At 46.0% G+C, this 26,117-nt stretch overlaps 6 protein-coding genes across 6 annotated transcripts; 4 read left to right on the top strand and 2 right to left on the bottom strand.

Moving 5' to 3' along the window:
• Positions 1-8,346: 8,346 nt before the first annotated feature.
• C8R40DRAFT_1165307 (uncharacterized protein) lies at positions 8,347-10,278 on the bottom strand (the record flags this gene model as incomplete). The annotated part of the gene is made up of 9 exons (XM_046230670.1): positions 8,347-8,640; positions 8,724-8,859; positions 8,921-9,218; positions 9,277-9,381; positions 9,434-9,538; positions 9,596-9,657; positions 9,727-9,818; positions 9,876-10,008; positions 10,064-10,278. The coding sequence occupies 9 exons, from the start codon at positions 10,276-10,278 to the stop codon at positions 8,347-8,349; spliced, it is 1,440 nt and encodes a 479-aa protein (XP_046091431.1).
• A 578-nt stretch (positions 10,279-10,856) lies between these two features.
• On the bottom strand, positions 10,857-12,047 carry C8R40DRAFT_1243321 (uncharacterized protein; the record flags this gene model as incomplete). The annotated part of the gene is made up of 4 exons (XM_046233587.1): positions 11,808-12,047; positions 11,680-11,717; positions 11,303-11,630; positions 10,857-11,243 (listed from the first exon to the last, which is right to left on the bottom strand). Exons 1-4 carry the CDS (start codon positions 12,036-12,038, stop codon positions 10,857-10,859), a joined length of 984 nt encoding a protein of 327 aa, XP_046091430.1. The 5' UTR covers positions 12,039-12,047.
• A 688-nt stretch (positions 12,048-12,735) lies between these two features.
• C8R40DRAFT_1079830 (RIC1-domain-containing protein) lies at positions 12,736-16,703 on the top strand (the record flags this gene model as incomplete). The annotated part of the gene is made up of 17 exons (XM_046227057.1): positions 12,736-12,996; positions 13,049-13,156; positions 13,209-13,393; positions 13,441-13,643; positions 13,693-14,077; positions 14,131-14,361; positions 14,421-14,457; positions 14,508-14,562; positions 14,616-14,680; positions 14,736-14,852; positions 14,908-15,102; positions 15,199-15,463; positions 15,524-15,609; positions 15,665-15,902; positions 15,952-16,046; positions 16,098-16,421; positions 16,479-16,703. The coding sequence occupies exons 1-17, from the start codon at positions 12,844-12,846 to the stop codon at positions 16,701-16,703; spliced, it is 2,967 nt and encodes a 988-aa protein (XP_046091429.1). The 5' UTR covers positions 12,736-12,843.
• Positions 16,704-18,502: 1,799 nt separating this feature from the next.
• On the top strand, positions 18,503-19,726 carry C8R40DRAFT_1033979 (uncharacterized protein; the record flags this gene model as incomplete). The annotated part of the gene is made up of 4 exons (XM_046223381.1): positions 18,503-18,781; positions 18,872-18,909; positions 18,960-19,287; positions 19,340-19,726. The coding sequence occupies 4 exons, from the start codon at positions 18,503-18,505 to the stop codon at positions 19,724-19,726; spliced, it is 1,032 nt and encodes a 343-aa protein (XP_046091428.1).
• A 793-nt stretch (positions 19,727-20,519) lies between these two features.
• Positions 20,520-22,254, top strand: C8R40DRAFT_1165302 (uncharacterized protein; the record flags this gene model as incomplete). The annotated part of the gene is made up of 8 exons (XM_046230669.1): positions 20,520-20,930; positions 20,982-21,064; positions 21,124-21,182; positions 21,240-21,344; positions 21,397-21,501; positions 21,560-21,800; positions 21,862-21,997; positions 22,081-22,254. 8 exons carry the CDS (start codon positions 20,520-20,522, stop codon positions 22,252-22,254), a joined length of 1,314 nt encoding a protein of 437 aa, XP_046091427.1.
• A 2,226-nt stretch (positions 22,255-24,480) lies between these two features.
• Positions 24,481-24,977, top strand: C8R40DRAFT_1065406 (uncharacterized protein; the record flags this gene model as incomplete). The annotated part of the gene is made up of 3 exons (XM_046225667.1): positions 24,481-24,702; positions 24,735-24,893; positions 24,939-24,977. The coding sequence occupies 3 exons, from the start codon at positions 24,481-24,483 to the stop codon at positions 24,975-24,977; spliced, it is 420 nt and encodes a 139-aa protein (XP_046091426.1).
• Positions 24,978-26,117: the final 1,140 nt, after the last annotated feature.

Raw genomic sequence — 26,117 nt, 5'->3', positions numbered from 1 at the left:
TCAAGCCTAAGAGGGGGATACTGTCAAGTCCATGCCGCGGGCCTCCATTCCGCCGTTCGGGATTCCGAAGATCTGCTCCTTATTGTTATCTCACTCTTATTGTTCTTTCTCGCTACACATACCCTTTCGTTCTAGTCCCTTCTTATTGTCTTTTACTCTACCCTGCAGGTACTACTCGTATAGCTCCTAGTAGTTAGTCTGGCGCTCCGCACCGCTGCGCCGATCCGTAGATATAAATACTGCCTGTACGCTACCGTAGTTCCTCAGTTTAATTATCAACTTAGATCTCCCTTTCCAACTTAACTCTCCTCTAAGTCTTCAGGTTCAACGCCTCGAAGTACGTTCTCCTCGACCTTAGGACTTTAACGTTCTCTGGTCCGCTCCTCGTCATCGGCGATACCGCCGCTCCGACCTGGCTGCTACTTAGCTCCTCTCTCTCTACTCTCGCTCTCCGGGGACTAACGGCGTAACGGCGGTGTTGTTAATAACTTCACTACTGTCCCATTCGTCTTCCGCACTTAGACACCCTGTGGCCTTGGCACGGTTACACGGTGTACATGATCTTAACAGTATAATTAAACTCAATCCGTTAACGTCGTACTGACATATCATTTTTTATGCCTCCGAAAACTCGAGCTCAATCTAGAGCTAACTCCGAAGAAAACACTTTCTTCACTACAGCTCAATCATTTGCCCCATTCTCCGACTCTATCTCTGCTATTGGTCAACCACGTCGCCGTAATCGCGGTTTCGGTCCAGCCACAGTTCCTACTACGTCGACTCTTCCTGAAGCCATGGAAGAAGAACAACAATTTGAGTACAGCACCTTGTATACTGGTGACGGACAACCTGTCCAAGTCCTGACTCCTCGCCGTGGACAACCCCCCGTGGTCGCTCCGGCTCGGGGCCGGTCTACTACTCGAATTGATTCCCCAATCCTCCAAGCCATAGCCCGCCGTACGGGTAAACAACCCCAACGTCGCGCTGCTTCTGAATCTCCTCGTGACCCACCTCCTCACTTCGATTTGGACACCGGTGATCACGATGATCAAGACCCTCCTGTCGACCCCGACGATCCGGGCGCCGATAATAACAACGACGATCTGGATAACGATTCCGGCGGTTTACCGCGTGGTGAACCTGGTGACCCCAGTGGACCTGGTGGTCCTGGTGGTCCCGGCGGTCCCGGCGGTCCTGGTGGACCTGGTGGACCTCGCTCTCCCATATCTCCTGACATCCCCAACGAGCAACGTGCTATGTTGGAACTCCTCTCGGGGTTCAAGGGTTCCATTGAGACCCTTGGTACCGTCCTCGCCGCTCTCGGCCGCCCTTCTGACAGCTCTGAATCCAAGAGCAAGGTCAAGGAGCCAGAGGTCTTCGACGGTTCGGATCCCCGAAAACTCAAGACGTTCTTCGTCAATCTCGCCCTGGTCTTCAATGACCGTCCCAAGTACTTCACCGACCAACGGAAGGTGAACTACACCCTTTCCTATCTCAGTGGGTCAGCCAAAGAATGGTTTGTCCCTGATATCCTCGATCCGGATCTCGACTCGCTGCCGGCCTGGACGTCCTCCTTCAAGGCCCTGGTAAAGGAGCTTCAGGACAATTTCGGCGTTTACGACGCCCAAGGCGAGGCCGAAGATTCTCTCGGTAATCTGAAGATGAAGGAAACCGAGAACATCCGGAAATACAATATCCGGTTCAACACCCTGGCTGCTAGTACCAACTGGGATTCTGCTGCCCTGAAATGGGCTTATGGACGAGGCTTAGCTGAGCGCATCAAGGACGAAATGGCGCGTTTGCCCGAGCCGGCGACGCTCGCCGATTACCGTCAAGAGGTTCTTCGCATTGACAATCGTTATTGGAAACGCGAGGAAACTAGGAAGCGCGAGGCTGGTAAGCCTTTTGTTGCTCGGAACCCGAAGAAGGGTTCCTCGGACTTCAAGACTGGTTCTACTAACCAGCAAAACAACTCTCAGCCATCTGGTTCTTCGGCGCCGTTCACGCCGAAGCCTAAACCCTTCTCTGGTGGTAAGCCTAACAACAATGGTAAGCCCCAGAACTCTTCGAACTCCGGTCAATCCGGCGGTCAGCGCCCCGCTTTCAACCATCTTGGTGCAGATGGGAAAGTCCTTCCCTCTGAGAAGGAAAGAAGGATGAAGAACAACCTTTGTCTCTTCTGCGGTGGTAAGCATCAGATTGCTGACTGCAATAAGCGAAAGGCCCGAGAATCGAAGGGCCGTGCTGCCGAGGTTGAAGAAACCCCCGAAGCAACCGTCGAGGTTGTTGAAGAGGAATCGGAAAACTAGTCCGCAGCTCTTGTTCCCCGGTACGAAACGGGAGCTGCGTTGATCAGGTTCGTACCTCACCTGGGGAGTTATATCTCAACGCGTCCGCTCTTTCTTCCATTGAACGATCTCTTGTCATATCATTAACTACTGAATTTCCTTTGTCCGATTCGGCCGCGCCGGCCGAACCTATCTCTGCTCTTCTCAAATTTCCTACTCTTGTTGATTCTGGTTCTACTGACTCTTTCATTGATACTCGTTATGTTTCACAAAATTCTATTCCTACGACCAAAATCTCTCCTGTTAATCTTCGTCTCTTTGATGGTTCATTATCTTCTAAACCCATTACCGATATGGCGAATATCGCCGTTCGGTTCCCTTCCGGCGAGCTGCTTCTATTACCCTTTTATGTTACACATTTAGATTCATCCTGTAAAGCAGTATTAGGTTACAGTTTCTTATCCCGCTACAATCCGTTGATTGACTGGGCATCTCGAAACATTACGTTCCGTAACACTTCACACCTTGATTCTCCACAGACGTCTGTGCCTTCTGCTATCAACCCCGTTGTTGCAAAGGTCGCTGTTCCGCTACCGGAACTTTCGCCGTCGGTTTCACCGACAATTCTGGAGACCCCTCCTGGGGACTCACTTCGCTCTCGCTCTCGCTCCCGCTCTCGGACTTTACGGGCCAAGCCCCTTTCGTCCAAATTCCCCTTTGAACCCATCTATTCTTATCCTACGGTCTCTCAATTCGCTGCTCAACTGGAAACTCCCGAGGTCGACATTGCACTTGTCAGTGCTGCAGTCTTTAACAGGGCTTGCAAGGACGCTGGTATGGAACCTATTTTACTTCGTGCTATCCACTCAGAGGTCGCGGCCCGCGCCGCCGACCGCTCTTCCACCACTCCTACTGTCCCTCCACTCCATCCTTCTATTCCAGAAGAGTACGCAGAGTTTGCAGACGTCTTCGACGAGATTGCTGCAGATTCACTTCCTGAACACAGACCTTACGACTTGAAGATTGACTTGGAAGAGGGCGCTTCGCCGCCCCTCGGCCGTATTTATCCTTTGTCTGAAAAGGAGTTAATCGCCCTTAAAGACTTTATTGACAAACAGCTGGCTACTGGTGCCATCACCCCATCATCCTCTCCTCACGGCGCTCCGGTCCTTTTTGTCCCGAAGAAAGACGGCAAACTTCGCCTTTGCGTCGATTTCCGTGGACTCAATCGTATCACCAAAAAGGATCGTTACCCACTCCCACTCATATCAGATCTTCTCGACGCTCCGAAAAGAGCTAAAATATACACCAAATTGGATCTCGCTCACGCTTATCATCTAGTCAGAATCGCTGAAGGTGACGAATGGAAAACCACCTTTCGGACCCGCTACGGCTCTTACGAATGGAAGGTCATGCCGTTCGGCCTTACGAACGCCCCTGCGGCTTTCCAGCGGTTTGTTAATGACATCTTCTCTGACATGCTCGATGTCTGTGTTATTGTCTATCTTGACGATATTCTAATCTACTCTGATACGCCAGAAGAACACCGAGAACACGTCAAGGAGGTTCTTCGGCGGTTACGGAAACATCGGCTTTACGCCAACTCCGACAAGTGCGAATTCAATATGGATACTGTGGAGTATTTGGGTTATATTCTTTCTCCCGACGGATTGACTATGTCCAAGGAGAAAGTTCAGACCGTTCTAGAGTGGCCGGTTCCGAGGAAGGTTAAGGACATCCAGTCCTTCCTGGGTTTTGCAAACTTCTATCGTCGTTTTATTTATAATTATAGTGATATCGTTGTGCCGATGACTCGGCTTACCCGAAAAGGCGCGTCCTGGATCTGGGACAGCAGCTGTCAAGAGGCCTTCGAAAATCTCAAGACTGCTTTTACTTCTGCGCCGATACTGGCCCATTGGGAGCCGAATCGCCCACTTATTGTGGAAACTGACGCTTCCGATTACGCCATTGCGGCTATTCTTTCCATCCAATATGCTGACGGTGAAATTCATCCTCTAGCCTTCCTTTCCAGAACGCTTCATGCGGCGGAACTCAACTATGATACACACGACAAAGAGCTACTGGCCATCTTCGAGGCCTTTAAAGCTTGGCGTCATTATCTGGAAGGCTCGGGTGATCCGGTGGACGTCGTCACCGATCACAAAAATCTTGAGTATTTCTCTACTACCAAGATTCTCACACGCCGTCAGGTCCGATGGTCAGAATTTTTACATCAATTTAATATGGTCATTCGCTTCCGACCGGGGAAACTCGGCGAGAAACCTGATTCCATAACTAGACGCTGGGACGTCTACCCTAAAGAGGGGGATATCGGCTACGCCCAAGTGAACCCTCACAACTTTCGTCCTATCTTTACTAACGAACAACTCACTGCGTCTCTTCGAGCTACCTTCCTGGAAGGCCCCGTTTTACGAGCCTCGATTATCATGGATATCGAAGCCCTACACCAAGCAATCATCCTCGCCCTTTCCGCCGATCCGAGCTCCATTGCTGGTCTGGAACTTGCTAAAGATCCTTCCAATGAACGTTGGAGCTTAGGTAGCGACAAGCTACTACGCCTTGATGACCGTATTTATGTTCCTAATCACGGCGATCTTCGCCTTCAAGTTCTCCGCTACTTCCATGATCATCCACTCTCCGGTCATTTCGGCCAGAACCGCACTCTAGAAGCTGTACGTCGTCAGTACACCTGGCCCAAGGTCAGAGACTTCGTACGTGACTACGTTACCTCTTGCACTATCTGTGGGCGCAACAAACCTCGCCGTCATCGGCCTTACGGGTTGTTGAAGCCTTTGCCGGTTCCGGTCCGACCATGGGATTCCATCTCCATGGACTTCATTGAGCAACTGCCAATGTCGAATGGCTTTACCGCTATTCTCGTCGTTGTGGATCGATCTTCCAAGCAAGCTATCTTTATTCCAACTCACGACACCATTACTTCTGAACAACTAGCTGAGCTTTTTGTTATTCACGTCTTCTCTAAACATGGTGTCCCTAATCATGTCACTTCTGATCGTGGTTCTGAATTTGTTTCGGCGTTTTTCCGGGCTCTCGGTAAAGCGCTCTCCATGGAACTTCACTATACCTCTGGATACCATCCGGAAGCCGATGGGCAAACTGAGCGTGTCAACCAGACTCTCGAGCAGTACATCAGGATCTATTGCTCCTACCAACAGGATGACTGGTCTCCTCTACTCCCGATCGCCGAGTTCGCCTATAACAACGCTCCCAATGCTTCCACTGGTATTACTCCATTCTTCGCTAACAAAGGATACCACCCAAACATCACCGTTCGGCCCGAGGTCGATATGAAGTCTGACCTAGCTAGAGACTTCGTCGTCAACCTTGATGAACTCCACGTCTTCCTTCGAGAGGAAATCCTTTTAGCTCAGTCTCGTTACAAGGAACAAGCTGACAGGAAGAGAATCTCGCACCCGGAGTTCCCGATCGGCTCCGAAGTATTCGTTCTTGCTAAGCACATTCGTTCTACTCGTCCTACTGAAAAATTCTCAGAAAAATATCTTGGTCCTTTCAAGGTCATCAGTCGACCTGGTACTCTGTCTTACGAGCTCAAGCTCCCGGATTATCTTCGCCGCATTCACCCGGTCTTCCACGTCTCACAGCTGGAGCCGGTTACGCCGAATCCTTTCCCGAATCGTACTCAATCTCCTCCACCTCCAATTGAAGTTGATGGTGAAGAGGAGTACAACGTTGCCGAGATCCTGGACTCTAAACTGGACAGAAGGTATAAGCGTTGTCCTCTACGTTACTATATTCGGTGGGCCGGTTACGAAGGTACCGACGATGAATTCTCCTGGGTTGCTGCTGATGAATTACATGCGGATGAACTGGTACCCGCATTCCACGCTCGATACCCTTTGAAACCTGGACCCTGATCACACAAAAAAACATTTTATTTCCTTTCCCCCGTTTCCGCCGTGCTCCGCCGAAGTTTACTTTGTGCGTTTAGAGGATAAACATGATGATAGTAAATTGAGTGTTTATCTCTTTCTCTTAATTGCTTACTTTCCCTTCAATGTATTTTTCACTTATATTTCATTTACATTTACAACTACTTACACTTCGAACTAATTAATTCTTCCGCCGCTTCGCGGCCCATTCGCTTTCTGATTTCAAAATCGAGTTAACATATTTTTTTTATATACACAAGTCCAAAAACAAAACTATACAAAGCGGGCAGGGTTACAAGAAGATTACAAGAAGAAGGCCGGAAGGCCGATGTCCGATGTCCGAAACTACCCTACTCTGCCCTCTCCCTCTCCTTCTCCTTCCCTTTGTCCGACCGGGCCTTCTTCGGCGCCGGTTCGTCGTTCTCCTCTTCTTCTCCCTCCAACTCCACTTCTTCCCCCTCCTTCTCCATCTCCCCTTCAATCTCCTTTTCTTCCTCCTCATCACTGTCTACTACCCTCCTTCTCTTCTTCGAAGGTGCCGATGGCCCGGCCTCCGGCAATTCAGGGGGCGTCTTCCTTCTCCTGTTGGCATCCGTCACTAACCACTCCAACTTCCGGACCATGTGGCGATGGTATGTATTCGCCTTGATCTGACCGTCTCGGAGTTGACGGTTGTCGGCGAGCAACTGAGCCATCTGGCTCTCAAGGACGGCTATCCGCTCGCCAAGCGGATTTCCTCCCCCCTCTCGCTTCACCGTCGAGGGCCGCCCGGAATACGAGCATCGTACCTTTGCGTCGTGGCAGGGTTTGCAAATGATAGAGCTCCTCTTACCAGCCTGCATCTGGCAAGAGATCTTTTTGCTCCTGCATCGTTCGCAGGGAGCTCTATCGTCTTCGTCATCGTCATCGTCGTCCCCGTCGCCGCCGTCATACGGGATTAACGTCTAAGGGTTCGTTACTCACCTGGGCCTTGTTTTTGCCTTTGCCTTTGTCCTTTCGAATTTCTACCACCGGCCGTTGTGGGGAAACCGAACTTTCTCCGGGCGAAGACCCACGTCGACTACGGGCGGTAGCCGCCTCCGCCATCTTCCGCCGGCGTTCCTCCAACTCTCGCGCTGCTGCTTCCTTCCTCCTCTGAGCTTCCTCTGCGGCTTTCCTGACCGCCTCCTCCTCGGCCTTCTTCTTAGCCGCCGCCGCCGCTTTCCGTGCCTTCATCCGGCGGACCTTCTCCTCCGCCCGCCGGATAGCTTCGTCGTCGTCTTCTTCCACGTCATCGTCGTCGTCTTCTCCAGGCTCGTTGGGAACGGTGAGGCCAATGGGTGGAGGAGGAGCCGGTCGCGACCTCGAAGGTCCGGCGGTAGAAGATTTGTTGCTTGTAGTGGTAATGGTGCGGCTGGTCGACATGCTGGTGGACTTAGGATTTTTGGAAAAGTTAGGGCCTTAGCGGCAAAACCCTGGGCCTTTTATAGGACAAAAAACTGCGCACGGACCAGCGAAAATTTTCCTTCGAGTTGTACGGGGTGTACGGTGAACCGAAAATTTTCACTGATGACTAACGCCAATTCCCGGTACTAACGGCTTTTGAAAATTTTCCTGCTGACTGAAGGGCCAAATCCCCGATCCTGACGGCCTTTAAAATTTTTTCCTTGGTGACTAACCAACTACCGGTATTAATGGCTTTCGAGGGCTCAAGCCTAAGAGGGGGATACTGTCAAGTCCATGCCGCGGGCCTCCATTCCGCCGTTCGGGATTCCGAAGATCTGCTCCTTATTGTTATCTCACTCTTATTGTTCTTTCTCGCTACACATACCCTTTCGTTCTAGTCCCTTCTTATTGTCTTTTACTCTACCCTGCAGGTACTACTCGTATAGCTCCTAGTAGTTAGTCTGGCGCTCCGCACCGCTGCGCCGATCCGTAGATATAAATACTGCCTGTACGCTACCGTAGTTCCTCAGTTTAATTATCAACTTAGATCTCCCTTTCCAACTTAACTCTCCTCTAAGTCTTCAGGTTCAACGCCTCGAAGTACGTTCTCCTCGACCTTAGGACTTTAACGTTCTCTGGTCCGCTCCTCGTCATCGGCGATACCGCCGCTCCGACCTGGCTGCTACTTAGCTCCTCTCTCTCTACTCTCGCTCTCCGGGGACTAACGGCGTAACGGCGGTGTTGTTAATAACTTCACTACTGTCCCATTCGTCTTCCGCACTTAGACACCCTGTGGCCTTGGCACGGTTACACGGTGTACATGATCTTAACAGAGCCCTTGCTTCGGGATGCGCACTCCTGTGACCACGAGGTTTGTGAGCATCATCATGTCGTATATCATGGTGTCCAGGATCTTCTGATCTGTGATGATATGTTCCGTGCCGGTCTGTGCTGGTAGAGGCTTGTGGGGGAGGGTGGGAGGAATAAGGTGTAGCCTGTGGTGGAAAGGTTTGGAAATCAGACCGTATTCAAGCCATGAGCCAGAAATTCAATGAACAATGAAATACACAGAACTCACCATTTGTGTTTGGTTGCGATAATATTCTTGTCCTGAATTATACATAGCAGGATACCGAGGACTGCTAGGTTCACCAGAATAATGTCCTGTAGATGGATCCAGTTGATACATCTCAGAAGAGCCCGAAGCCCTTGAGCTAACAAAGTAACAGCAAATCAATATAAATACCAGAAGAGTTCTATGAGAAGCTAATTTACCCTATGCTGAAGTGTGTTCCATCATCCTCTAAAGAAGCTGTATTGACTGACCCTGACCTAGGATAGTTTCCCAGCCCAGAGCTCCCTGTTATAGCAGTTTGTTGGGATAGTGACAAGTTGGAACCCATCCGAGTACTTGGTGGAAGCCCTTCGGTGGAAGTGTTTCTAGAGTTTGAGTTCATGTTCCGAGTACTTGGTGGAAGCCCTTCAGTGGAAGTGTTTCTAGAGTTTGAGTTCATGACAAAGGCTGTTTGTTGAGGGCCTGAAGGTATATGTAACCTTGAAGAGTGTCGAACATCTATCAAGTAGCATATTTAGTAGACTTGAGATTAGAAAATCAGAGTCACACTCAGTACCCGGAAAACTTCCTTCAACAGAAGTACTTCTAGAGTTTGGGTTGGCAATAAATAGCCCCTGTTGAGGGCCGGGTGGTATATGTGATCCAACAGACTGCCGGACATCTGCACATATTTAATCAGCTTGAGAGTAACAAATTACAGTCCAGTTGAGTACCTGGCAAACTTCCTGCAGTGGAAGTGTCTCTAGAGTTTGGGTTGGCAACAAATAGCCTCTGTTGAGGGCTTGGGGGTATATACGATCCAAAAGAGTGCCGAGCATCTATCATCAAGTTGCATCTTCAATCAGGAATATTCATAGTTCGTGTATGGTATGTACCAGTGTCAGCTGGATTGGCCATGTTCTGATGCCGATGTGGATGATGATCACCATGGGAAGAGCTTGGGGAATGAAAACTTGTAATCAGCATTGGTAATATCACAACAGAGATTAGTGATACTTATACTTACAGGGTTGATTCGAACTCCCTTCTCATGAAATTTTCACGCTCAGCTTCCACCTTCCTAGCCTCTTCCTCCCGCTTGATTCGCTCTGAAGTGGTCTAACAAAAACAAAAACAAGAGTAAGCTATCTTCAATTCTGACATATCCCCCCTTACCCAAACAGCATGACCAAATATACCAGCATCCTCAGTTGCTTTTCTTAGTCTAGATCTTGTCTTGAGGTTGAGGTTATCTTGTATCCTCTCCTTTGGTCCCACTACAGAAATTAAGTGTTGGTTGGCAGCAAGGCTGACAGAAAGGAAAACTTTAGAATCAAGCATAGTAAATGAGTGAGCGGATTGACCTGCTGTTGTACAACTGATTAAGTTCCACTTGTTCTCGTGGTTTCAGAGATCCAAGTGCTGCTTTTTCATTTACAATGTTTTTGGCATCCCCAATGTATACCAAGTTTCGGCGAAGTTGTTTCCGCATAGATATTTGAAACATCGGTGTCACAGGCGGCTTTTTGAATTCATCATGGTTGGTTGTTATTTCTACAGCGACCAAGTCTTTTGACATGGGGAAAGAAAAATGTGTTTACAACATACTGAGAATAGATTTTCGACCCCTTTATATGGGGTGGCCTAAGCATGTGTCAATAAAGTTTGTGGGTGAACTAAATCAAACCCTTCGAACCATATGTCAAGGATCCACTGTCAATGCATGCATTAAACACGTTGTCTTCGGATACAAGGGCTTTTGTGGGTCATTCATGTGCGATCGCTATATTACTGCCGCTATCAATGCTCTTCTTTGTTACCTTGTCCTCCTTTAATTTAGAAGTTTTTGCATTCCGGGTGATATTACTGCACAAGTCTTAGAATCACTGTCGAAGATGAAAGCAGAGTATGGTCACTCTTCAGACCAATGAAATCAACCAGACGGACGTGCACCATGAATGTCGACACAATTCCATTTATAGAGCTATCTTCGTTCTACCACAATGTAACCACACGGCTCATAGATCTTATTTTTTGACTGTCCATTCTGTAGACATCGAGTTGATGTCATAATATAACATGCAAAAAGATCGCTACGCAAACAGGAGTCAGAATATAAGATGACCAATGCAATAAGACGTTTATTACTCACAGCATTCAGGTATCATCATCCAAATCATGTATATATAAAAACATGGGACGCTCCTGACCTTCTGGGTACTCTGTGGGTGACCCCGAATACATCCAGGTTAGTTCAGGTGACAGATGCCTTTCAGGGTGTGGCAAGACAGGTAACGAACGTCTCATAACAAAGTACTTTGTAAATCGTCGAAAAAGTGCAGGAATTTGATCAGTAAATTGATAGTGTTGCAGGTCGCATGCCGCTGCCCTAAATTTGAGATGCCTTCGATTCTTTCGGACAACAGCATCAAATTGCATGACAACGTCGTCGATTGTGGGTCGTTTGACTGGGTCATTTTGGACCATAGAGTCGACGAGCGGTTTCAAAAAAGAAAATCGTTTACAAAGACTGGAATTCCTACGCTGTGTTTTTATCAGTTATTTCGCCCTTTGTTGAAAAACAATAACAAAAATAACATTACCTCTGTAAAGTTTTCGCGGATGAGGTTACCAATGTAGTATATATCGGTTGAGAAAGGATTAGCACGTTTGTACTTTGGTGCGTGTTCAGGTGCTGACTTGTCACCTCCCCTCAATATTCTTTCTAATGGGGGGACTGTCCTTTTGCTACTGTACATATGAGAAAGGCCAAAATCAATCAAATAGTATTTTGGCCAAAATTGCATTCGAAACCCAACACGCTTAGCTGCGCGAAATGGGTCTTCTCTTGCCTGCCAAGGATCTAGGGTATTCCAGCCTTTAGGATACATTCGAGAGCCATCCATCATGATGTTCATCTCTGTACAGTCGCTTGTTTGCGTAAGAAAACCTGAGAATGTTTGCGAAGTATTTTACATACCCATGTGCAACAAGATGTTCATGCATGAATTGGATACCCTGGTTTTTTTTGAAGTCAGAAATATACAAGGGTCCCTAGATATAGCATACTTCGAGTAATTGTTGTATGAATGCAATGACTTCCCCCACGGTGTCGAATTGTGGGTTCTCAAATGGCCTCAAAACCGGCATTACGATCAAGTCCATTTCACTGTCTGGTACTGGAAAGACATCGTAGATAGGGATACAGTGGTTGCGAGGATCTGAAGCAATGGATTTGTCGGAGAAATACATGCCAATCTTGACTTCTTGTGGATGGATTATTCGTGATACTGCCTTGAGCATCACAGGTTTATTGTCAGATATCCGCACAGCGTCCATTATTGATCCCTATAAGAATAAATAAGACTGTAATCCAGATCGTGTAGAGAGGCTTCCACTCAACGTATAAAGAGACCTCTTCCGCGTTGAACATGGCCTCTGTCCATGGTAGAGGCTGGGGTGGGGGTCGGTTTGGCTGATACCGTGCCCGTAACCTGAAGCCCACATTTTCTAACCATCTTGCATTGTCGACCCAGAATTGCTCAGCTTCATTGATTGCATAGGGAGCTACTAGACTCTCTGCAGACTTGGAAGAATCAGCGGAAAAGCAGCAAGTCATGTACACGAGTAATGGGGGTTGCGAAGAAGGAGTTACGTTTAACGTACTAGGACCTACAAATTCTGTCGACGGGCCGGAAAATACCGACTGCATAATGGAGGACGCGTTCCGTTGTTTTTCTCAGTTGTACTTGTAAAACGAATGAGTGCGATCTGCTGGGGTCATAGACGAGGTTCTTTGGCTGAAGGTTTCCAGATCTCGAGGTTTGAATTCTGTACCCTCTGTGATCTTTGCAAATGGGATTTCTCGTCTGATCTTATTATTGTTGAATACGTGTCGGTAAGTCTGAACATGGCCGTTCACAAATTAAATAAGCTAGGCCTTTGTATGTGGTCAGTTCATGTATGTTGCCAGAACTGAGAATTCCACGGAATGAAAAAACCAAGAAAAACGCTTTAGGCCCGTTAGTGCATTTCAGTTTATTACCACCACCAAACCGGACTCAGAGTATTACCGGGTTTCCTCTCACCACCTGCAATTAATGGGCAGTATATCAGCGTCACAGGGAGCCTGTTCCTCCCAATAATGTACTTCCCCACTTCCACAGCAAGGCGACTTTCGATAGTTCCGGCTCTCCCTAATATTCCCCCGGAAAATGTCCTCACAATATGCCCAAGTCCACGTAAATCACTGTTTTGTACACTTACAAGAAACGGTATCTCAATCTGGCGCGTTCGAGTACGTCCAACATATCATATTGCGTAAAACCTCAATATCGACGATGTGTTAGCCTTCAGCAAATCTTGCATTTCTTTCGCGTACTCCGATATCTATCATCGACCATGGAGAGAATATAGAGGCACATTGGTCCCCAGATGGATCTCGTATTGTTATCAAGGTCTGAACATGACGGTTTTTCTATTCGAAGCACCGATCTGACATTACCACAGACTTCCGACTCGTATCTTGTACTTGTGACTGTCATATTTCATCCAGATGAAACCATCTATCAAGCTCCTCCTCTCTCAACAAACGCTCAGAGAAATTTCTTGGCTGGTCCCGGAGAAGCGTTCCCTTTGAGTAGTGTGAGCTTACAATTTGAAGGGGTCATTCGAGTGGAAGGAACCCTAATTAGGTGTGTGAAGCGTCTTTCAATAAGCACATTGTCTGAAATTTCATTAGCGTATCTCCTCGGAAGCAGTCTGTCATGTTTTCCACGCAGAATCCACCAGCGATACAGCGAATACCTTGGCCAGCATCAGAAGAAGTCGTGGGGGAACGAGGATCTGACGAAGAGGAGTATGGAACGAGGCGGAGGAAACTTGACAATTATGACCAATGGATAATCAATGATGGCGATTTCGGGTGGTTAGTTGAGCCTGAAGGTCTGCCTCGATATTCCACCGTCTCGATATCAACTAAATTTTCTCGTAGTCACAATCTCACAAATTCTACACGATCGAAATACCGGTGTAGAAAGCTGGATTGCATCTGACGGAAGGGCGTATATTGTATACCTCATTCGGAATGACGAACCTTCGTCAGAAGAACTACCTAGTGATTCCAAGAATGCTTCAAACATCAACCTGTCCGAAAGCCACCAACTTCAAACGCAAAAGCTTGACCATCCCCGTTTTGCTGATGGGTCACGGAATGTATGGATGGGTACGTGTATACACGACTTCGAGACCCCTCGTTGGGTGCAGAAACAAAGGCGTGTTGAACCGGAAGAACACGGCTCGGTCTACTTTGAACCCAGGCGTGCGGTTCGACTAGTCATCAATGCGAAGTTCTCGTTGATTGCGGTTGGCATGCTCGGGTGAGTATGTGTCCTTTTTCTCGTGCGGATCACCGGTAGTCATTGTTCATCAGAGGCGGTATTCAGTATACCACTTTCCCTGCTGACGAAGGTGCTGTACCGACTTCACAACAGATCGAGATACACAATCCGTTCAATCGACGGACTGGACGTGTATGCTCAATGGAATGGAGCTCGGATGGATATGTCTTGGCTGTTGGCTGGCAGCATGGCTGGGGATTGTTCAGCGTTGGTGGCAGATGTTTGGTATCTGGTTTTGGTGTCGAGGATGTGGACGAACAAAAGTGCGTCCCATTCTTAAGAAGTGCTGAATTTTGTTAAATTCACGGCTATCTGCAAACAGATTCCAAGATACTTTCATGAATGGCGTAGTCGATCTTGTAAGTGCAGTTCCTGCTATCTGTGCATGACCACAGCTCAAGCAGATTAGTTTTGGGCACCCGGAAATTTCGAGTTGATTGTGCTCGCTCAACCTTCTTTGAAATGTATGTGACCTGGAACCTCGATGCAGTCAACCAGTCACTTACTCTCGGAATAGCTATCGATGAACAACTATTCGTAATCCCCTTCGCGAAAAGCGCTACAACTGGCCAGCATTCTCCTGTATGTTCTTCCTTCGATAATTCTAGTCTTGTATGTCAATGTATTGTATTGGTAGGACAACACGCGGTACGCCTTCTTACAACTCGAAGATCGTGCTCTGGTATATCGCGGTGCAGACCAACCCGATATCAGCATCATTAATCCGGAATCAGACGTCTGGCAGCATATCAAGGCAAACTTCTCTTGATCACGGATTTGAAGTCGCTCTAATGGCTCCACTTTCTTAGGTCCCTCAAAGCTACCTCGCGGCGAACTGGCCTATACGATATTCCTCTCTAAGCTCGGATGGGCGCTTAATTGCCATCGCCGGTCGGCGGGGCCTTGTCCATTACAGTGCTAGCTCAGGTAGATGGAAGTTATTCACCGATCCAGTGCAAGAACAAGCGTTTTCGGTTCAGGGAGGGTTACTTTGGTTTCATCATGTTGGTTGCAGCGGTGGAAGTATCCAAAACGCATCAGGTATAGTAACTCTAGGTCATTGTCGCTGTGACTTTTTGAACCTATTATCGCCTACCCAGATAAGACTTTATTCCCGAGACCTAGAGCTAAGCAACCAAAATGTTCTGCATCGCGAGGTCATGCCTTCTCCGGTTATCATACTGTCCTTAGTGGACAACTCTCTCCTCGTGTACTGTGCCGACAACACCCTCTTCCATTTCTTGATTATCCCGACTGCCGATACCATTAAGCTTCACCTTTGTGGAAGTATCACCTTTAATGGAGTCATAGCAACTCCTAGCGCAGTAAGAATGCTAAGTTGGATGATACCAAGTGCTCAAAAACGTATGTCTTAAATTCATTCTTTTACTAGGAAGAAGCTTGCCTAAACCTCCATTCCTTTAGAACTCGGAGATCCTGTCAACGATCTTGCTGTTGCGACTGTGCTCATGGTTGTTGGAGGCCAGCTTGTCCTCCTGCGACCTAGAAAGGTTCATATCTAAATAAGTTCAATGCTTCTTTGGCAACGCTAACAAATTTCTACAGTCCGCAAAACAAGAAGTCAAGTATGACATGCAAATATTTGCGGAGCGTATTGAATTCTGTTGGATACATCTTCGAGGTATCGCCGCCCTGGAAAACTCGCTGTGGGCTTTTGACGGCAGAGGAATTCGCGTGTGGCTCAACGCTTTGGCGATCGAGGCTCCTGCAACACAAGATCAGAATGAAAATCCAGAGAGTGTCAAGGAGAGTGTCAACATCCCACTTGAATTCTATCCGTTATGTATGTCGTTGTTCACTATTTGGTTTCTGCCTCTGAGGCGTTGCTGTAGCGGTCCTGATGGATAAAGGAATTATCATTGGCGCTGAACACGAAGTCGCCGCTCGGTCAAACCTTCCCTTTGTTATGTTTCGACATGCGACGAGTGTGAGTCCTTGGCGAAGTCTTCTTGTCAGCTTCTCATACAGTTTGTTGCAGTCACATCTGTTTCTACACCACATCCTTCGATCACATCTAGAAGCCTCTCAAGTCAAAGACGCGGTTGTCTTTGCCTCTCATTACCAAGATCTCGTGTACTTTGCACATGCACTCGAGATATTGCTGCACGATGTCGTTGAACATGAGACAGACTTAGAGTTAGATAGCGGGTCTGATAGTCAAGAGGTCCTCCCAAAAGTCGTCGAATTCCTGGACTATTTCGACGCCGCGTTGGATGTTGTAGTTGGATGTGCACGCAAGACTGAAATGACTCGCTGGCGGCGGCTATTCGATGTTGTGGGGAATCCCAAAACACTTTTCGAGGTCCGTGTTCTGTTTGTTTCCTCTAGGCTGCACAGATCAATTAATGGTATTCTTCAGACCTGCCTGCAATCTCATAGATTGAAGACCGCAGGTTCGTATCTACTGGTCTTGCATAATTTAGAACAGCTAGATGAGAAGAATGTGGATGCGATCCGGCTCCTGAAGAGTGCCATGGAGGAGAAAGATTGGCAACTATGTCGAGAGCTACTACGTTTCTTGCGGTCCATCGATGATTCCGGTGTGGCTCTTCGAGACGCACTAGCGCAAACCGGTCTGGCATAATCTTGCTTATGGATTAGGAGCTAAGTATCTATGTGTTGTATCGTTTTAAAGAATACAAGCTTTAGCACCCGTGCCTTCGCCACGGTGGCCCGCTTTGCTCGCACCGTGTGCTACAGCAGGGTTCACAGCTTGTTGGGGCAAACCCCCTTAGTTGGCGCCTTGTGCCTCCATACCTTCATACTCATGATGCAGTATTCTGAGCTGTTTATTGAAAGAACATACCTTTCCTATCTAGAGGGTACACCATATTCGTAGTAAGGCAATGTCTATCTTCAAAATTAGAGGCGGTGCAATATTTTGATACATTTCCACCTCTTACTTGTTAACTTGTAACTATTGATATGTAGTGAGATTGAAGGGATGCAACAGTAAGCATTACGTCGTAAAACTCCGTGCTTGAAATAATCACAAAAATGAGTTGCGCGCGGTGGCCCACAATCGCATGTAACGAAGTGAATGATTCAAATTTACAATGTTCGGCACATTTGTACAAAACCAAAGAAAAATAGAATAATTTGGCTATAATGAGATAGACAAAGATCACGGTCGAAACCTAGGGACGCAAAGAGCTGAAGGATATCATATCTGGTATCTTGGCATGGAAGCAGTGAGGCTTATCTATAGCAGTACGTAGAGGTAGAGGGAGGGAAAAAGTAAGAAAAAAAAGCTTGCTTAATGTCTCCAGAATGGATAGTCAAAAAACAATGTGTGAGCTGTGTGGTTTCATTGTGGTAGAACCCGGGTAGAACAAGGTAGAACAAAGATGACCGTAGAAACGGACCAGTGTCGATATTCAGAGAGCGTCTTAAATCAATCTGGATGGTGACACCGCTTTGCTTCAACGGTGATTTTAAGACATGTGTTAAATAATATAACCGGAATGCAAAGACTGCTACATTGAGGTAGGACAAGGTAACAAAAAAGAGAATTGATGGGGCAGTGGTATAACGATCGCACATAAACGACCCACAGAAGCCCTTGTATCCAAAGACAACGGGTTTGATGTGTGTGCATTGACAGTACTAGTGAATGACTTGGAGTATGGTTCCGAAAGCTCGACTCAGTTCATTCACCAAACTCATTGACATATGCGTAGGCTACCGCATATAAAGGTGTTGAAAATCTACTCACAGTATGTTGTAAACACATTGTTCTTTCCCCATGCCAAGAAACTTAGTCGCTGTAGACCTAACGTCAACCAAACAGTTCTGGCTACATACATGAACTGACCACATACGAAGGCCTGGCTTATTTAATTTGTGAACGGCCATGTTCAGACTTGCCGACACATACATATTCAACAATAATAAGAACAGACGAGAAATCCGATTTAGAGCAAAGATCACAGAGGGTACAGACCTCGAGATCTGGAAACTTTCAGCCAAAGAACCTCGTCTGTGACCCCAGCAGATCGCACTCATTCGTTTCACAAGAACAACTGAGAAAAACAAGGGAACGCGTCCTCCATTATGCAGCAGTCGGTATTCTCCGGCCCGTTGACAGAATTTGTAGGGCCTACGTTAAACGCAACTCTTTCTTCGCAACCTTCATTATTCGTGTACATGACTTGCTGCTTTTCCGCTGAATCTTCCAAGTCTGCAGAGAGTCTAGTAGCTCCCTATGCGATCAATCAGGCTGAACAATTCTGGGTGGACAATGCAAGATGGTTAGAAAACGTGGGCTATAGGTTACGGGCACGATATCAGCCAAACCGACCCCCACCCCAGCCTCTACCCTGGACGGAGGCTATGTTCAATGCGGAAGAGGTCTCCTTATACGTTGAGCGGAATAACTTCTATATGATCTGGATTACAGTCTTATTTATTCTATTCTTACAGGGATCAATAATGGACGCTGTGCGGATATCTGACAATAAACCTGTTTTGCTCAAGGCAGTATCACGAATAATCCATCCACAGGAAGTTAAGATTGGCATGTATTTCTCCAGCAAATCTATGGCTTCAGATCCTCGCAACCACTGTATCCCTATCTACGACGTCTTTCCGGTACCAGACAGTGAAATGGACTTGATTGTTATGCCGGTTTTGAGGCCATTTGATAACCCACAATTCGACACCGTGGGGGAAGTCATTGCATTCATACAACAATTATTCGAAGTATGCTATATCTAGGAAACCTTGTATATTTCTGACTGAAATAATGACCAGGGTATCCAATTCATGCATGAACATCTTGTTGCCCATGGGTATGTTGCACATGTTGTGAGTATTCTCAGATTTTCTTACGACCAACCAGCGACTGCACAGAGATGAACATCATGATGGACGGCTCTCAAATGTATCCTCAAGGCTGGAATACCCTAGATCCTTGGCAGGCAAGAAATGACCCATTTCGCGCAGCTAAGCGTGTTGGGTTCCGAATGCAATTTTGGCCGAAATACTATCTGATTGATTTTGGCCTTTCTCATATGTACAGTAGCAAAAGCACAGTCCCCCCATTGGAAAGAATATTGAGGGGAGGTGACAAGTCGGCACCTGAACATGCACCAAAGTACAAAAGTGCTAATCCTTTCTCGACTGATATATACTATATCGGTAATCTCATCCGGGTAAAATTTACAGAGGTACTGTTACTGTTTTACAAGAGGTCAACATAACTGATAAAAACACCGTTAGCGCAAAGATTCCAGTCTTTGTAAACGATTTTCTTTTTTGAAACCGCTTGTTGACTCCATGGTCCAAGATGATCCGGTCAAACGACCCACAATTGACGATGTCGTTATACAATTCGATGCTGTTGTCCGAAAGCATCGAAGAACTCTTAATGTTAGGGCAGCGGCATGCAACCTGCATCAGTTCGAATTTACTGATCAACTTTCTGCACTTATTCGACGATTTACAAAGTATCGTCTTTTGACTCGCTCATTGCCTACCCTGCCCCAACCTCAGAGGCGTTTACCCCCTGAACTACACTGGATGTATTCAGGGTCTCCTACAAAGTACCCAGATGGTCAGGAGCGTCCCATATTTTTGTATGTCCATGACCTGGATGATGATACCTAAGTATCGTGAGGTGGTAAATGTTTTATTGCATCGGTCATCGTATATTCTGACTTCAATTTCTTTTGTAGGGATCTTTGTGCGCATTACATTATGATTGCTATTGCAATGTCTACCGTGACTGTTTCTTCGAATGGATTGGTCAAAAATAACAGGCGGCAGCTGCGCGGTGTGAATGCGGTGGAACAAAGATGGCCACGGGAATGAAAATGACTGTAACATTCAGAATGAATATGATCAATTGACTGAATTGGAAGGTGACCACACTTTGCATTGACGGTACTTCTAATACTTGCGAGACCCTCGATATTCCTGGAACGACTTCACTTAGGTAGGACAAGATAATAAAGAAGAGCATTGACAGCTTATTGGCAGTTATCACACACGATCGCCCCACAAAAGCCCTTGTATTCGAAGACAATGTGTTGGACGTGTGCATGCGTGTCGATGACTTCGGAAAGTTCCATTTCTAGTCCGCCCACAAAACTTAGAAGGTGAAAAACTACTTTCGATACATTGGAAAATATAGTCGCTATCAGGTCGGCATAGGCATTATGTCAAGCAAGTTGATTTCAAGAATTGACGGCGGCAGTATAGCTATTTGCATATAATCATCCTGCAAACACCTTTGTATTTGAAGACAACGTGGATTGATGTGTGCATGTATGCAAGGTGAATGACTTCCAAAAGCTTCATTTAGTTCACCCACAAAGCTTATTGACATATACTTAGTCTACCACATATAAAGGAGCGGAAATTTTACTTGCAGTGTGTTGTGAGACCATCGTTCTTTCCCATGACAGAAAATATAGTCGCAGTAGACATTACGCCAATCAAACATGATGAATTCAAGAAGCCGCCTCCAACACCGATGTTTCGATTTTCTACAACGAAACAACTTCACCGAAACTTGGAGTACATTGCAAATGCTAAAATCATTGTAGATGATAATGCTACTCTCGGATCCTTGAAACCACAAGAACAAGTGGAACTTGATCAGTTGTACAACCGCAGGTCAATTAATGCCTTCATTTATTACATCGATATCGATTCTAAAGTTTTCCTATGTGTCAGCCTTGCTGACAATCAGCACTTACTTTCTGCATTGGATCCGAAGGAGAGGATACAAGATAACCTCAACCTCAAGACAAGATACAGAGTCAGAAGAGCAACTGGGTCTGCCGGTATATTTGGTAAAGCTGTTTGGGTGAGGAGAGATATATCATCATCGAAAATGACTTATCTTTCTTTTTGATAGACAACCTCAGAGCGAATCAAGCAGGAGGAAGAGGCTAGGAGGCATGAATTATTCCTGAGAACAGAGGTTTCAGAATCAATTGTGTAAGTAATAAATAATGTAGATTGTGATTATTGATGCTGACAAGTTTTCTTTCCCCAAGCTCTCAGAATGATTATCTTCATCAATTGCATCAGAACACATCCAATTTGGCTGACACTGGTAACACACAAAATGTGAATGCAACTTGAACTGACTAATGATGCCACTTAATGATAGATGTTTGGCACTCTTCTGGATCATATATACCCCAAACCCCTCAACAAAGGCTATTTGTTGCCAATCCAAACTCTAGAAACACTTCCACTGTGGCAAGTTTCCCAGGTACTCAATTGGACTGTATTCTATCACTGTCAAACTGATCAAATATGTGTAGATGTTCAGCAGTCTATTGCATTGCATATACCTCCAGGCCTGCAACAGGAGCTATTTATTGCCAACCCAAACTCTAGAAACACTTCTGTAGAAGGGAGTCTTCCAGGTACTGAGTGTGACTCTGATATCCTAATTTCAAGTTGACTAAATATGCTACTTGATAGATGTTCAAAACTCCTCTGGGTTGTATATATCTTCAGGCCCTCAACAAACACTATATTTCATAAGCCCAAACTCTAGAAACACTTCCACTGAAGGGCTTCCACCAAGTACTCAAATGGGCTCTAACTTGTCACTATCCCGACAAACTGTTATGACAGGGAGCTCTGGGCCGGGATGCTATCCTAGGTCAGGGTCAGTCAATACAGCTTCTTTAGAGGATGATGGAACACACTTCAGCATAGGGTGAATTAGCTTCTCATAGAACTCTTCTGGTATTTATATTGATTTGCTGTTACTTTGTTAGCTCAAGGGCTTCGGGCTCTTCTGAGATATATCAACTGGATCCATCTACAGGACATTATTCTGGTGAACCTAGCAGTCCTCGGTATCCTGCTATGTATAATTCAGGACAAGAATATTATCGCAACCAAACACAAATGGTGAGTTCTGTGTATTTCATTGTTTATTGAATCTCTGGCTCATGACTTGAATATGGTCTGATTTCCAAACCTTTCCACCACAGGCTACACCTTATTCCTCCTACCCTCCCCCACAAGCCTCTATTAGCACAGACCGGCATGGAAGGTATCATCACAGTTCAGAAGATCCAGGACACCATGATATACGACATAATGATGCTCACAAACCTCGTGGTTACAGGAGTGCACATCCTGAAGCAAGAACTCAGAGACACTGAACAATATTAAAGGAAATTAACCACAGGTCTCTTTGGATTGGTGTGCAGGTGTCATGCCCTGACTCCTTTTACCTATTGTCGAACCCTCCTGAACATCTCCTCGGGACCTCCTACTCTTACCAAAGCTCCACCCCTATGTACCCCTCCTTCACTTTCCCCTACTCTTGGCTCTCACCATAGCTTCCACCCCCAAACTAGAGCTGCAGGACCTCCCCAAATGTCATGTGCCACCTCTTATCCCCATTAGTCATTAATCTCGATTACTACTTTATGCTCACTTGATCCCCCGATGTTTCCTTGTTAACTTCCCTGTACCTATTTAAACAGCTCCGTAACAACCAAAAGCCCAGCTTGGTATATTTTGAACACACACCCTTTACATAGGTCCAGTCCCTGTACCTTTGTACCTGCTGACCATACAGATTTTCCTTTACTCTCTGTTTCTGTCATGAAGTATGTAGCCCCTATCATTCTCCTTTTCTCACCGTTTCAATGCCCTTACTTGTACAATTATATCACTATCAAATCCCATCGATTACTGATCCACCTGTTACCCTTCTCCTTCTGCTGGCTTCCGCCACCTTCTTTGTCCCTAAACTGTACAGTATTACATCATCATTTCTCGCAGATCAGATTATGTATAAATAGCCAAACCCCCACAGCCTGGTCCCTTATCTTGACCTCTCTGTCATTATCTTGGAACCAGATATGTGTTTACTTATTATTACCTATGACTACAATACTCAATATATCTCTGTCATTATCTTGGGACCAGTCCGCCTCTGCTCCGCTTAGTTGCTCCACCTTATCACTCTGCTTAGTTGCTCTGCCCTCCTGCTCTGCTTAGTCACTCTGCCGCTGCCGCTTTGTGACAGTTTCTCTATCTCAGTTTCTCTACCTCTATCTCTTGTCTCAACAATCATCTACATGATCCAATATACACTTTTACTTCATGTCTGAGCAATCCGAGTGAGTCTTCAACTGCCCTCAATCAATATTCAAGCTCCCCAAATGTCTGTCATTTTGGTGAGTCAACCTTCCCCAAGCCTCCTCAAGCTCCCTACTTGCTCCACAAGTTCTGGGACCTTGATCATGGTAATGTCAAAGCTTCCCATCATGTCCACCCACGTAATGCTTCTCCATTACCAGATTGACAGTCAAAGTCAATACTGAATCAGTCTAATAAGTTGAAGGGACCCTATACCCATACTACCACCAGTTGGTTAGTTTACCCATCCCCGATACTACCTTTGGATAGCAGTCTACCTGTTTGTCAAGCAGGATTATACCAGACTCGGACTACATCCGAAGGATGACCATTCACGTATGACATACCAAGGGTATTCTTATTGGACCTTACACTGGCAGAAGTTTGGAAGAACTTACTCAAGTGACCATGAGCTGAGGATTGACTCAAAATGACTTTCTAGAACTCAGGAATTATCAAAATACTCCTTCTAGAATGAGATCATGCATTAATCTAAAAGACTGCGATTTAGTCTAATAGACCAATCAGGTTGCATGGTTGAGGAAAATGACTAGAAGAATGATCGAAGTACTGCGAGGCTCCGAAGACATATCAAATGAATGTCAAAGAGTCCCGACGTAGAAAATATTGAAGAACACAATTAAAATGAATACTATGCATAACTCCCTTGATAGAGTATAGGCACAATGGGTGTCTATTGGAAGAGAGAAGCAATTAGTTTAAATCCAGATGAGTCAGATTGATAGGATTAGAATCGAGGAGAGCTGATTTGCCTCTGGACAAGGTGACAAACAATCAAAGTAAGTATTGAACAGCAATAACAGCTGAACACCATTTGGATCAATCTCCAAAACAATTATTGCTGTTTGCGAAATAGTTTGGACTCGTGCGAATTCAAACACAAAACACTTTTTCGGTGCTGGATTCATAAGAGCTCTAGCGTGCTCAGTTCTTCACCGTTTGTCTCTATTTTTACCGCGATTTCATGCCAAGATCTGTACCTAGGGCCCCATGTAGTTGAATAGACATATATCTCCTTTTTTGTTGTCATTGCCCACTGGGGCTCTTCGAGCTCATTTGAATTTTGGTGGCCATATTTTTAACCTCGTCACTATAAGAAGTATGTAGATATATTTATTCTTTTATGGTATAAAGAGGGTATACTGATCACGCATGACATGTTACCGAGAGCCGCAAAATGCAATTACTGTTTGCTTCCAACATTCACCATCTTGCCCATGACTCGTGGCCACCCTTTCTCTGATGATCTTCGACAAGTTCTTATCTATATGGGCACACGTTGCACCTTCTCGGAAGTAATGGCTCAAACTGGTGTCCCTAGAAGCACGCTTCGAGCCCTCTTTGCAGAGTACAAGAAGAATGGGCATGTTTTGTGCACAAAGGAGTCTGCATATGAGATGCGAGGACGAAAGAGAAAGCTCACTATAGCCAATGTTGGGGTATGTCACTTTGCTTCACTACATATTTACAGGTTCTGATATTGGCCAAGTTCCTTACAGGAAACATTTGGCAGAGAAATGATCTCTATCTTGATGAACTCCAAGACCTTGTTTCTAGTCGTCTTGGAATAAGTGTTGATGATTTAACTATTTGGAGAACACTTCATAGACAAGGCTTTACTATGAAGAAGGTGTGTGCTTCCAATACATCTTGTAATTCGTACTAACAGGCGTAGTTGAGTCAGGCTGCCCTTGAGCGCAATGAAGACCGGTGAGCACAGTTCCGCCTTGAATTTGGGCGACACTGCAATCCCCGAAACACTGTATTTGTTGATGAAAGCTGTTAAGATTGTGCACACCGTGTAACTGTGCCAGAGGTCAACAGAGTGTCTAAGTGCGGAAGACGAGTGGGACAGTAGTGAAGTTATTAACAACACCGCCGTTACGCTGTTAGTCCCCGGAGATCGAGAACAGAGGAGAGGAGGACTAGAAGCAGCCAAGTCGGAGCAGCGGTATCGCCGACAACGGGGAGCGAACCAAAGAACTTTATAAGTCCTAATGTTAGAGCAAGAAGTACCTCGAGGCAACGAGCCTGAAGACTAGAGAGTGGCCAGAGTACAAAGGGAGACTCAAGTTGAGGACATTAAGAGAGTGATCTAAGATGTTAATTAAACTGAGGAACTACAGTAGCGTACAGGCAGTATTTATATCTACGGATCGGTGTATTGGGGCGGAGTGCCAGACTAACTACTAGGGTGTCAAGTCCATGCCTCGCCACTCGGTAATGAGCTTGCCTCGTTTTTGTGTGAAATAGAAAGGAGGGAATCAAATGGGAACTCCAACCAACCAATCTAATACACAATATGCGAGTTCACTGCTATCAAATTTATTTAATAGCAAGGGGTAGCATTGTCAAAGGTTCCGCAAAGCTTTGAGAGCTAGGTAAGAAGCCTTGATCAATCAATTTGAATTGTTCTGAGGGTTCGATATATTCCTTTGATTAAGGTAGATTTAGCATGGTTTGTGCTTTGATTGTATTGATAGGGGTATATCAAGAATTGGGGGTTTGAATCAAAGTAAATTAAAACCGAAACACACAGACCCCTACAGAGGGCTAGAACTATGTGCTGGCACAACAACACAGCGTGATTTGCCCTTAAGACCAACGACTGATCCTAAGCTTGAAAAATACCCAACAACTGGATATAACTTCTCGCAGTCACAAGGAGCAGAACACAATGTTCCTATACTCACAAGTGCCGGGCCCGAATGGCTGCTAGCGAAGAGGTTTCAGTCTGGCGGGAGTGTGTCTTTCCTTTTTACGGATTAGCACTGCAACATCGTCCCAAAATCACTTGTATTCCAGATACATTGGATTGCTATTTATACATACAGAATATCGGGCCACACAGTAC

This window comes from Lentinula edodes (assembly GCF_021015755.1).
Source record: "Lentinula edodes strain Le(Bin) 0899 ss11 chromosome Unknown C8R40scaffold_2, whole genome shotgun sequence".
NCBI classification, from domain to species: Eukaryota; Fungi; Basidiomycota; class Agaricomycetes; order Agaricales; family Omphalotaceae; genus Lentinula; species Lentinula edodes.
The sequence above is the reverse complement of the archived record's forward strand: the minus strand, read 5'-3'. Positions and strand labels throughout refer to the sequence as shown.